This window comes from Apus apus, chromosome Z (genome assembly GCF_020740795.1).
Source record: "Apus apus isolate bApuApu2 chromosome Z, bApuApu2.pri.cur, whole genome shotgun sequence".
Classification (NCBI taxonomy): Eukaryota; Metazoa; Chordata; class Aves; order Apodiformes; family Apodidae; genus Apus; species Apus apus.
Window position 1 is genome coordinate 54,764,990 of NC_067312.1, and position 12,752 is coordinate 54,777,741.

At 38.3% G+C, this 12,752-nt stretch overlaps 1 protein-coding gene across 1 annotated transcript in view; it reads right to left on the minus strand.

Moving 5' to 3' along the window:
* SVEP1 (sushi, von Willebrand factor type A, EGF and pentraxin domain containing 1) overlaps positions 1 to 12,752 on the minus strand; it is a 132,385-nt gene that overhangs the window by 105,269 nt on the left and 14,364 nt on the right. The window contains exons 2-3 of the mRNA XM_051643182.1: positions 9,399 to 9,654; positions 8,167 to 8,343 (exon numbers count right to left, since the gene is read on the minus strand). Coding sequence (XP_051499142.1) covers positions 8,167 to 8,343; positions 9,399 to 9,654 — 433 coding nt within the window. The remainder of the gene's footprint in view (positions 1 to 8,166; positions 8,344 to 9,398; positions 9,655 to 12,752) is intronic.

Consider the following 12,752-nt stretch of genomic DNA (forward strand, 5'->3'; position numbering starts at 1 on the left):
AGACAGCCTGCTTTTTATTCCATCTAGAGACACAGGGAAAGTCCAGGCTTAACAGTAATGTTTTTTCAGCCGTTTAACTAAAGGCTAATCCTCTCTGGTGTTGTATTTACACTTGGAGCCTTCTTCACTGTGACAGCCACCTGCAATGGTTATACTGTGGCCAAAGGACAGCTTGAGCACTCCAGGGAGCGCCCAAGTCTGATCAGCAGAGAAAGCTGGAGGCTATTTCAGTGTTTTGTCTATTTCTATTCTGAGCAGTTTCTGCTCCTCTCAGGCTCTCCATCTGGTTGATTTTTCTCCTTTAGTTGCACAAATGAACTTTGGCAATAAGCTTTACTTTCATCATATTCTGAGGTGACCAGCAGAAGCCACTTCTGAGATAAGGAAAAAATGGCAATTAGTGCATCACTTTCCAACTTTCCATCAAATTATTTCAGAAATAGCTCTGGACTTAATACAAAACAAAGAGTCTGCTTTGGCACAGAAACTTATTTTCTAAAGACTCAGATGACATCTAGTCAAAAAGGATGAGATGTTTTTCAATCCTGTGTACAGATTATGTACAGTTACACATCTGCTTTTCTGGTCTGCACACACCAAAACTGAAGCTGGGTTTTCACCTTCACCATATAACTTCATTTTACAAGAATTTCCTCAGAAATGGTGCTAGTATACACAGAAAACTTTTCAGTTGGTGATTTTAGGTTAATCTGAGGGTTTTCCACCAGTTTGTTTTAAAATGCAAAGGAAACAAGCTACATGGTCCAGTTAAAAAAATTCTGTACCTATGAAACATCATTATCCCTATTAGCTATCACATTACTTATTTTTTTTACTTTTGCAACAGAGATGTATATAGGTTGATACTTAAGGCCTAGAGAAGAGAGAAAAATGAGTCACTGGGTTACAAGGCCTTGATCCAAAACTCATTCACACAACTGGAAAAACTGCTATTCATTTCAAAAAGCTTACAAAAACTATGGATATGGTTAAAATACACCAGTACCTACACACGTAATTTGTTTAGGTGAAAAAAAACTGGTATTGAAATGACAAAGAAAAGCTCCTTTTTTACAATTTTGCAAGCAAAGCCACTGGTTAGATGCTCAAATTTTCACATTTCTATGACGGTTTGGGATGCTCACTGTTTCACTCTGTGTTAGAGTTTTTCTAATACATTGAATCTGGATTAAAATTCCACTTTGGAAATTATGAGGTTCACATAATCTTAAACCAACAATCATCCACCAAAACAAAGGAAAACTCCCAAGCAAGTCTGCATCATCTGCCCTACCTGAGTTGTGAATACTTAGATCCCAAAAGAAAGAAAATAAAATCCGAAGCTCATCAGCTTTTTTTCCTACATAAATTTATAAAATGTATACTTAAAAATAATGTTTTGTTACTCTTTCCCTTCAAAGGCTTCACATGGGGAAAGCAGATCATAGAGGCTTTACATTATTGTAAGAAACACTTCAGTAATTTACACAACTTGTTATAACTTCATAGACATTGTGCCTTAGGAACCTTTTCGGGATCACTCTGTGGGTGCAGGGCCATAAGGCTTCAAGAAGTAAACTTAGCAAAAGATGCTTCCATTGCTGGAAATGTCCCATTTTCATAAAGCAGGTTGTACAGTCAGGAAATACTCTTCTTAGGTGCCAGAAGCCACTTAAAATGCAAGCAGAACTACCATAATTTCATGCAAGCTAACATTCGTCTGTCAGAGTCATTTGTACAAAAAAAAACCCTCCTGATTTGAAGAATTTACTGATATGATGCACTTAAATTAAAAAGTAAAGGAAACTGTAATTTTGAAAAATCTTGCAGCATCCAAATCCTGAATTTCCACAAGCAAAGCAGGGCAATTTTTTCAGAAAGCAGGTTTGAATGTAAAAAATCTGGAAAAGCATGACTGCATGCTTCCAGATGTATTTATTTTCCACACCAAGTATTGGTAAAAGAAATTTTTTTCAGTCTTCATGCAAACCATAATTATGAATGTTTTTACATTATTTTTTAAAGTCTTAAGAAGATCTTTATTTTTCAATATTTTAAAAAATCTGGAGACCTTACAGTGGCCTTCCAGCACCTTAAGGGGACCTACAGGAAAGCTGGGGAAGGACTTCTAACAAGGGCATATAGCGATAGGACAAGGGGTAATGGTTTTAAGCTGAAAGAGGGGAGATTTAGATTAGACATTAGGAAGAAATTCTTTAATGTGAGGGTGGTGAGACACTGGCACAGGTTGCCCAGGGAAGCTGTGGAAGCTTCATTCCTGGAAGTGTTCAAGGCCAGGTTGGATGGGGCCTGGGGCAACTCGGTCTAGTGAGAGGTGTCCCTGCCCATGTAGGGGGGCTGGAACTAGATGATCTTTAAGGTCCCTTCCAACTCAAACCATTCTATAATTGTATTATAATTAACCTACTAAAATTCAATAGCCTTGTCTATAGCACTTGCGTCCTATATCCACCTTCCTCATCCACTTGTCTTCCAGTATTCCTACTAGAAAAACAGATGAATTTACATTTCTCTTGTACTTCCCCATCACGATGTTAACACACCCTCACTAGAAAAACACACTCATCTGCATTTCTTCTGTATTCAACCATCACGATGTTATGCTCAAATTGTTATCCATAACGAGTCAAACAAGATGTATAAGAAGAAAAAATACACACAATGAATGTTTTTGCAAATAATGTTTTTGCCAGTATTAATTAGGCATCGATTCACTGTTGCTTAGTCATGGGTATTTTGCATCCTTTCTCAGTTTATATCCCTGCTTTCTTGTTTTCTCTTCTCCTCACTTGACAGGCAGTCATTTTAACACAGTATATTCACAATAGAACCTCTGTGTATTATCACAGACAAAAAGCCACTGAAGAGAGGCTTAACAGAAAGAGCCTCCACTCAGGAGAAGCCTTTTTTTAAATGAGTAAATTACAAATAAAAAAGTATATTATACAAAGGTATCTTATCCCCCAAAAGCGTTACAGGAAGGGGTTCATTATTAGAGAGATGTAAAGCAAAACAGGAGATCCAAATCTTTTTGATTATCAAGATCTTCAGGTTTATGGGGTACAAGCAAACACACTAGTAGCCATTTGACAGTTTCCTCAAGGAGATGCACCTTCATCCATTTTCCATTTTCAATGGCTACAGGTCTCAGGAGAAGCTTTCTTTTAAAGAGAGCTAAACTAAAACTGAAGAGTATTTTGTGATTTAAAAATTAAAAACAAAGGAAAGAAGAGGTACCAAAACAAACTCCTGTCATTTTAAGGTGCAGATTCAGAAGATGAAAGCATCAAATGGCACTGTCTTGTGAGATAGCCTAAGTTCTGAGAGCTTGAAAATCTGTATTTCTGTGAACTAACTAAAACTTTCAGAGTCAAGAGGCAAATTTAGCCTGAGATTTTACTGTAGCTGGAGACATTTTATACATTCTCATTTTCACACTCTCTTTCTTGCTCTCTTTTCCCTCCTTGCCTGTCACTTACTAGTGGAATCTCAGAGTACTGCTGGTGGTTCTCCTCCAGATTTCTGACAGGCACCACTGAAGAGTATAGTATAAGATCACAGAATGGTAGGGACTGGAAGGGACCTCTGCAGATCACCTAGTCCAACCCCCCTGACAGAGCAGGTTCCCCTAGAGCAGGTTGCACAGGATGGCATGTATGGTTAACTCCGGGTGCTTTGGACTTCATTGCATTCTTGTAAACTTAAGAGAAAATTTCCATGTATAGTATGGTAAGTTCAAGATTGTTGGCAAAGCTTCATTAGGCCAGCAACTCCTGCAAGGTAGCTACAGAAACACATACTGAAAAGGAATATTGAGAAAAGGTGACCCAGCCTCCACGGGATAGAAGCTCCTATCAGAAGGAAGGAAGGAAGGACACAGCATGGCAGAACAGATGTTTTCTTTGACTAGACCTTTGGAATCATCACTGGAATTAAAGTTCTTCCTGTTTGACTAAGACAAGAACTGCTAATAATACATTAAACACAAAAATATTATTTTTATTTCTAACTAGAAAACTATCCAACTCATCAACATCATGGTTTCTTTTGCATTCTCAACAAGAACAATCTTGAAAATCTCATGGAAAAAAAGGCTCAGCTGAAATCTGGATCCAAAATCCAAGAAACCACAAAATGTAAATCTTCCCTGCCTCGCTGGACCTACATTTCATTGAAGTTTAAAGTCTTTTTAGTGAATCTGTAATGTATTAAAATTTGTAAAAATAGTGAAAGTTTTCACATTATTTCAGGTTCTCTACAGATCTAATTCATGTGCTGTTTTGTTGCCCTAGTGGCTGTTCAGATGATAACTGGTACACTGCATGCTCCAAAATCACAGCCTAGACAACCTATTCACTACTCATACATATGGTGAAATTCTACACTTTGATAATTATACAGAATCACAGAATTGCTGGAGTTGGAAGGGACCTCTAGAGATCATCTAGTCCAACTCTCCTGCTGAAGTAGGATAACCTAGAGCACTTTACACAGGACTGTATCTGGGTGGGTTTTGAATACCTCCAGAGATGCAGACTTCACAACCTCCCTAGGCAGCCTGTTTCAGTGCTCTTTCACCCTCACTGTAAAGAAGTTTTTCCTCATATTTAAATGGAACTTCCGGTGTTCCAATTTGTACCCGTTGCCCTTTGTCTGACACTGGGAACTACTGAGAAGAGCCTGCCTCCATCTTCCTTGCACCCATCCCTTAGACACTTCTACACATTGATAAGGTCTCTCCTCAGCCTTCTCAACTCCAGGCTAAAGTGTCCCAGCTCCTTCAACCTTTCCTCATAAGAGAGATGCTCCAATCCCACTATCATCTTCTTCGCCCTCCTCTGGACTCTCTCCAGTAGTTCCCTGTCTCTCTTGAAATGTGGAACTGGAACTGGACGCAGTATTCCAGCTGTGGCCTCACCAGGGCAGAGTAGAGGGGGAGAAAGACCTCCCTCGACCTGCTGGCCATGCTCTTCTTTATGCAACCATTGGCCTTCTTGGCAGCAAGGGCACACTGCTGGCTCACAGATAATTTACTGTCTATACCCAAGTAGCCAACCAAAATGACAAAAGAAAGAATAACTAGGATAAACCACAAGAATTTAATTTACTAGTTCTGCCCCACCAACTACACATCATCTTCATGGATACATCCATGCTGCAAAAAATGGGGTCCATATGTTACATAAAATAAACTACTGGTTGTAAGACAAGTTTCCTGACTTCCCCAATAATTGTGGTTCTGCCTAGGAGGTAACTGATGGATCTAAAAGGTCATCCAACACAAGAGCCCACCTGAAGAACTTCCTCTAGAGAGCTTGCTGAAAAAACTGTGTGGAAAGGCTCTGCTAAAGACATATCCCCTAGCTTCCTAAGACAGAAAAGAAGAAATAAATTGAGATCTGGACATCTGTTTTACTTTTCTGTGGAACAAGGAGTTGAATTGAACAGCCTATCTTTTATTGATGGAATGAATGACACAGTCTTAGATAGTGGAAATCACAGATACATTTTTGTTGATCTCTGTGGTTTTTCTGGGTTGTCTGTAGTTTGAAATTCAACATTTGTAATCAAGGAGAGGAAGGAGAAAAAAAAAAGTGAAGTGTTATTGAAGATGCAGGGTTTTTGTCCTCTAGAACACTTAGGACTGGTTATTATACCTTCTTCTTCCTCTTCCTCCCTTTGTCACAACTGTCACAGATGTCTCTGGCTACATGAGGCTCCTAGTGTGGGCCAAGAAGCTTTTGTTTGGTTTGCTTTTTAAAGTAGAGAACAGCCAGTCTGTTCTTCTTTCTGTGGCACATCATCAACAATATTACAAACAGGAGGGGGACATTGAAGCCAACTTCTGCCCTTCAGCACAAAGCATGCGGCTCCCATTTTATTTCATGGAAGCTTTCTAGATAGCGTTTTCAGATAATTAATAAACAACTGTTACAATTTTTACATAGTTATTCTTATGCCTCACATTTAAAAACATAAACAGTAAGGTGCTATAATGCATAAACACAAGAGCATACAGAAAAAAACCCACAGAAAATAACTAAAATAGCAAAAAGAACAGATACGTCATAGAACCATTTCCTACCTTAATGAAAACTCTTTAAATAAAACTTTACTGCATTAAGTAAACATAGGCTAGCAGAGTATCTGCAAGCTTAACCAGTCAAAAGCTAAAAGTACTCCAATTAAAATGTAAGTCCTGTCATTGTAAGCTTGCCAAAGGTCCTCTTTCACATCATACAGTGAAGGAAAGTTAAGATACATTCTTAAGTTTCCTTATGCTTTACAAATCCACAGCTACACTCAGCTGGGAAACATTTTTAAAAAAATATGTTGGAATCCTTTTCAGAATAAAAGATTTCAAAATATGCTGTTTCTCCTTTAAATAACGTGTTGCCTTTTATTTCTGTCTGTCTCAATGAAGAAATGAAGATGGAAATAGTTGAGCAGAGCAGACATATTTTAAAGAACACACTTGAGTTACTCAGGTAAAATTCTCCCTAAAATATATCTATGCATCTTCAGTTATTTTCACATATACAGCAGACGGCTGCAAACATCAGCTTATTTGCAATGTATCTAATACCAGCCCCTTTTACAAACTTATTTTACAAGCACTTGCTGCTGATGTGAAAATGCACATTTCCTCTGCAGTTGCAAAGTACCCACTCAAATAAATCTGACTTTCATAATTTCTGGGAACACTCAAAAGTTATGTTCACCCAATCAAAAGATCCTTTCATGTAGAATGGTTAACTCCAAAATGATAGGCCTACTATATTTAGAAATAGCTCAAGACAATATTAAATAATACAAGCTATTGATAGAGGCAGAAATGCTATGTTTGTTTTGTTCAATAGTTTACTAGAGCACTCAAGGTGGAGGAAATTGACTTACAAAATAGTCTGATTTTGTCCGAAATAAATTAAAACTACAACTGAAAATAAGCAAACTGGAATAATGTATAATTGTTTAGAGTTAACTAAGCACCCAAGAAGCTGTACCCACTTACATAAAATCAGATTCTGGTCCACTATGGCAGTGCGCAGAGCCCTGAAGGAATTCTTTCACTTCTAGTCACAAACCTGCCTGTGTCTATTCTCTAACCAGAATTACCAGCTCTTACAAGTTACATCTAGAGACTTTCTACACATCATGAAAATCACATTAAAAAAAGCAGCATGGCCGTCATAAACAGCTATACAACTATGATCCCTATATCCACCACACTTGGTTCACATCTCATGAAGAAACACCTCACCAGAACTGTGATTACATATGCATAACATAAGTGAGAATATAAGAATGCAAACAAGATACAGAAAAATACTGTATTTTGTTTCTGGTTGAGAAATGTTTGCCCATAAGTACTTCTTTTGTCTAGCTCATAAAACAAATACAACAAGAGTTCATGTATACTCTGATGATGATTTGAAACTTTTGTCCTAGAAAGATCAATGGAGTTGAATAAAACTTGTTTATCTTCCCTGACAATTAAGTAAATTGTTGTTATTTCAACTGTAGACTTCGAATGGATACTAGTAAAAAGACCTGTCCAAAAAGCAGTAACAGTAACAACAATCTTGGAAAATACAATGGCAAGTTTCTGTTTAGTGACCCAAATGCCTTCATCCCCCTTCGTAAATGCATGTTAACATGAGACAATTAAAGAGCATTTAAATGACTGTAACTTTCATCAATTATTTATCCTGCAAAGCTATATATATACCGCTCCTCTCCAAACCTGAACATTTACGAAAGTTTAAAAAGTGAGCAGCAAAATTCCTGAAGGAAAAATGTACTAAGAGCACTGGAGTGCAAAAGACATTATCTCAGAATTCGTAAAGTCTAGCCACAGATTGTTGATGAGCTGAATTTTAGGGAAGTTTTACTGTGTCAGAACATTTGCCCTATTACCTCTTTCCTGTGCACCTCTTTGTGGTATTGCTGCAGACAAGGTACAAGGTGAGTTCAAGTGCTAGAGCTAATCTGTCTTCAGCCAGAGAGTCTTCCAGCAGCCTCAAATGTGTTCTAATCATGTGTTCTTCATAGCCATAATCCCAAATAGAGCTTTTCACTCTCAGCTAGATTAGCCATGTATTCAGTACATGCAGAAAAACCCCAGCACTGAGAGATGAGACTCACCTGTGCATTCATGTTGTAGTCCTTTCCCATAGTACCCTTTTTCACAGATGCACTCAAACTGACCCGTGTGAGTGCCACATTTACAGCTTGCCATGATGTCGCAGCAGTTTTCATTCGCCTCGCAGAGATATGAACAATGTGATATATCTTCTTGGATATAGCTGCCAGAGGGCAGATCTGAAATATTATTAATTTATTAACAAAAAATCCAAACAAAAGTCCCCCATGGCCTCACATGATGTCGTTAGTGAAATGTTTCTCAAAAATGCTAGGTTCGATTTCTGAGCAGTAGCAAAGGCAGCATGAGACAGAGCCTTGCTACACTCAACATGTTAAAAAAAAATTAAAGTGGTGCTCTTATTCTGGAAAAACGCTCACTGAAAGCTACGGTGCATAGAACTTAAAATATTCTCACTCAGCTTCATTTGAGCCTAACACTTCCAGAATGCAGCCTCACTCCCAATAGAGGATGCTGAGACAACTTCTCCCAGCTTTGGTAGATGTCATCTTTAGCACCCGGAGAGCTTGTCATTGTGACATGTATAAGAAGTTGGCTATATTTAAAAAAAAAAAAATTCCTTTGGTACATTCACACAGACCAATTAAACTGTACTTGGAAAAAAAACAGATGGGAGTAAAGCACACTATTTGTGTAAAAGTAGCATGCTTTTAAAAATTAATGGTAGCAAATAAATGCTGCCAGCTAGTCTGATGTACATTCTAAGCCCCGATCAAGGACCTCTGCCTTGAAAATGAAGGTCTAGTTGTGTTCTCACTTGCTAGTCTAAACATACTCTATTTTTCAAAAACTTATTTTTAGAGTAAGATCTAAATCAGTTCTGAACAACGTTAGATTTTGTTGCTGTGTAAAATACCAACAGCTATTCCATTCCTAAGGTGTGTACCAGTTGCCTCTTTGGACAAACATGTATCTGACTACAAGGTTCATTTATCCAAGCAAAAGTTACGCTGGCCCAAGACCATAGTCTGTTTGTAGTGGCAGTAAGCATGTTTATACCAAGGAGGAGAATTTGGCTCGCATTTTGTTCATGATGAGTTAGTCAAATAGTTTAAACAGTTTATAATTTACCTGAGGAATGAACACCTGTGCTAGAAAGAAAAAAAAAAAAAAAATCACCACTACATGAAATGTAATTACAAGACAGTGCTGGAGATCTCTCTGCTCAGACTTCCCTGCTCTCTGTAGAATTCTGAGGTTAGTACAGTAATACCTTCATGAAGAGCCCTGCGTGCCAGAGCTTCAAACTCTGTAAAACTGTGAAGAAGGTAACAGTGATCTTCTTTTGGATGGGATGCCATGTCATTCAGTTCTCGAATATTCCCCTGCCATATCCCAAAGGTGAAGATCTCCACTCCAAATTCACGCAAGGATGCTGCAATGGGTCTTGGGTCTCCGCCATTAGAATATCCATCAGTAATGAGAAATATCACCTTTGTGGCATTTCCACGGGCATGCCGTAATATTTGCTGGAGGAGAAAAAGAAATAGCACACCTCAGCAAGGGGTTAGCAGTGGCTGATCTGTAGACTACTTCTTCCATGACATGGCTCCTTTTATTTGGATTGTACTGCCTGATTAAGTCCTTGCAAGACCACTCGCTGTAACAAATACCAGCCATCTACAAGCAGAGCTTATGGTTAGACAAGGCCAAACACTGACTCACCCATTCGATGGTCAGTCTGCACAAACACAGAAATCATGAAATGATCTCAAATGAGATACTTTTCACACTGACTGATGAAAGTCACCCATGCATCACACAACAACGATCTTGACCACTGATTTAGCAATTTGTTCAGAGTGCAGCTTGAATTGGTAATAAGAACATGGAAAATCTAGTGCAAGACCCATGGGACCAAAGTTCAGATGCTGCCAGTTGTCCCAGTGCCACGGCAGTAATGTGAATGCGTAACAGCTGCTGTTTGTTCCATGTTGCTTTTCTGTTCAAGAACATGAATGCCATTTGGTTCCAAACTTGCTTGATCATTTAGGTGGGTGAAAACAGATCTACTGGAAAAACTATAGGGACTGATAGATCAACAACAGGAGAAGAATCAGTCAAAACCAGAGCCAGAAATGTGAAAACATCTCTTGCACTCAGTATCAACTTTATACGAAGAATCTATGAGTGTTTAAAGCTTCCATTGTGATTATCTGGATACAGGCCTGGGGATTTTTTATTTCCACATATTCCTTCCCACGTTCTCCCTATCATTTGCTTGTCTAAAAGGTGAAATCTACTGAGCTAGAAGACAGAGCAGAAGCTGTGTCATTCTCTTCCCATGAAAGGCAAATGGAAAAGAGCTATTTACCCAGTAAGTCCACAAGAAATTCAATAATGTTTGCACAGACAGAGAACATGCCACAAAACCTGTGCATGCATGTGCATAGGCACAAAGGAAAAGGTAGTGAGAGAGAAGACATTCTGTCAGGAACTGCAGTCTTACAAAAGACCATGTCAGATACCTGATGTAGAATGTAAAAATATACCTGTGCCTACAAGGCTGCTCTATGAAGGGAATCTGACAGTGTTAGAAACAGGTAAGACCATGTGATTAGTTAGAAATTATTAGTTAGACACAAGTTACTACTCATTGTCAGGCTAGTAAATTATAAATTAAAGCAAAGAATTTGTATATCTCCTCTTAAACAAACTTAAAAAGAGCGACCATGCACAGATTGACTTGCTTCCCTAAATGCACTCTCAGCATCCCTCCTGCCATCAGCTACTGAATATTCAATACCAGCACAACTGCACTAGGAAACTGGAACCTGGAAAAATACGCAGTCCTCAAAACTGTAATGCTATACATGGAAAAAAACCCTTAAACCGTGACAACAATCATTACAGTTTCCAATGGCATCATGCATTCATGGATTGAATGTGAAGTCAAAGACAAAAGTTACAAAGTTTAACCAAGTAACCAGTTTAAGAGAGAGAAACAGGCGATTGAAAGAACACTCAGTTTTCTTTGCTGTGTGCAAACTGTTTGCTCCTAAGAGATCAAAATCCTTCTGTCTGTATTTCCCACCACGGTGAATGCCCTTCTGTCAGTGATACATTACTGTTTTTCTTGCAAGTCTGGTAACAAATACGATTACATCTAAACATACCTTAATATAATCTCATGTTTTGATCCACTAAATCATAAGACCCACTTCTCATTTATTGATAGTCTTCTCCAACAAGCATTTGGATTGTTGGTGATTTTAACCCCAGTACAGCGATCTCCATTTGTCCCTGTTGAATTGTGCTTTTCTCCCTCAGAATAGTTTGCTACAATCACTTTAGCTTATCTGTCATGGCGTAAGAAACGGCCTTGCAGTCCTTTCCACTGTTGCCATCTACAGATCTAAGGATCATTCCTTCAAATACTTCACACAGAATATTTGTGACAATAACCAGTAGTGCCTGAGTCAGGACATGCCCCAGAGATTCCTGCTCATTTCATCCTTCCAGTCTCACAGTGCACTAGTGCTAATCACTCTGCAAGTACATTTGTTCTTGGACAACTAGCAAAGCACCTGAAAATATGCAAAGTTAATATGCTATGACTAGAAACCACCCTACGGAGTTACTACTCTCATCATTAGCCGCAGTTTGTCAGAGTGTGAGTAAGTAAGGGACCACCACCAGTCTGCTCTTGGTGGTAGGGGACTGTGAAGGTGTACTTTCTCCTTTCTCTGTGAACTTACGCAGAAATACTTAGATGCAGATTTTTCAACTTGGTAGCATGCAAGTTACTACCATGTTTACTTCAACAATAGATTGTACTATGCTACAGGCAATAAAATAGACCATCAATTTGACACACCTTCAAATGATACTGTAAAAATAGTATCATTGCATGATGAGTATTAAGTGTATTTAATTCACCATTAACAAACACAAATTCCAAACCCAGAGATGAACTGAGTTGAGAAGTTTTATTACAACAACTTAAAGTAAGACTTACAAAGTAAAATTGGCTTTCCACTCAATCAAAAGCTTACAAGTTAGGCTGGTCCAAAGAAGCTGAAGAGATTTTATAACCTTTCTTAGTAAGCCAGGCCACATTTCAGGACAATTTGATTTTGTTTTGGCAATTCATTGAATTCAGGTAGATGCTAAAGAAAAACAAGCATGCACACCATAAATCAAAGCACAGAATATTGGCAGGGTAGTCTGAAAGACTGCCAAGCAATGTGCTGCTGTTAGGCTTGGCTTTTATTACTACTGGTAAGCAAAACCCAAAGGGAGCGAAACCAAATTCTCTTGAAGACAATCGCCCTTTGCAAACTAAATCTATTGTTCTTCATGTGGCTTAAAGCATAAGTGGAAAACCAGAATTAAGTGGAAAACTAGAATGAAAGCAATCAGGAAGCTTAAGACAAGGCAAATCAATATGAAGACAAACTGTAGGAAAAAAAAATGCTTCATTTGAAAAAGCATTTTGAAATGGATACTCTAAGACAAGTAGCATTGCAGGTGGAAAAGGTAGTGCTATTTATTATTAACACATATAATTACCATGTTTAGTATTAACTGTGCTATTTTAAAATAGAATGTAAGCAACTTAAACTTA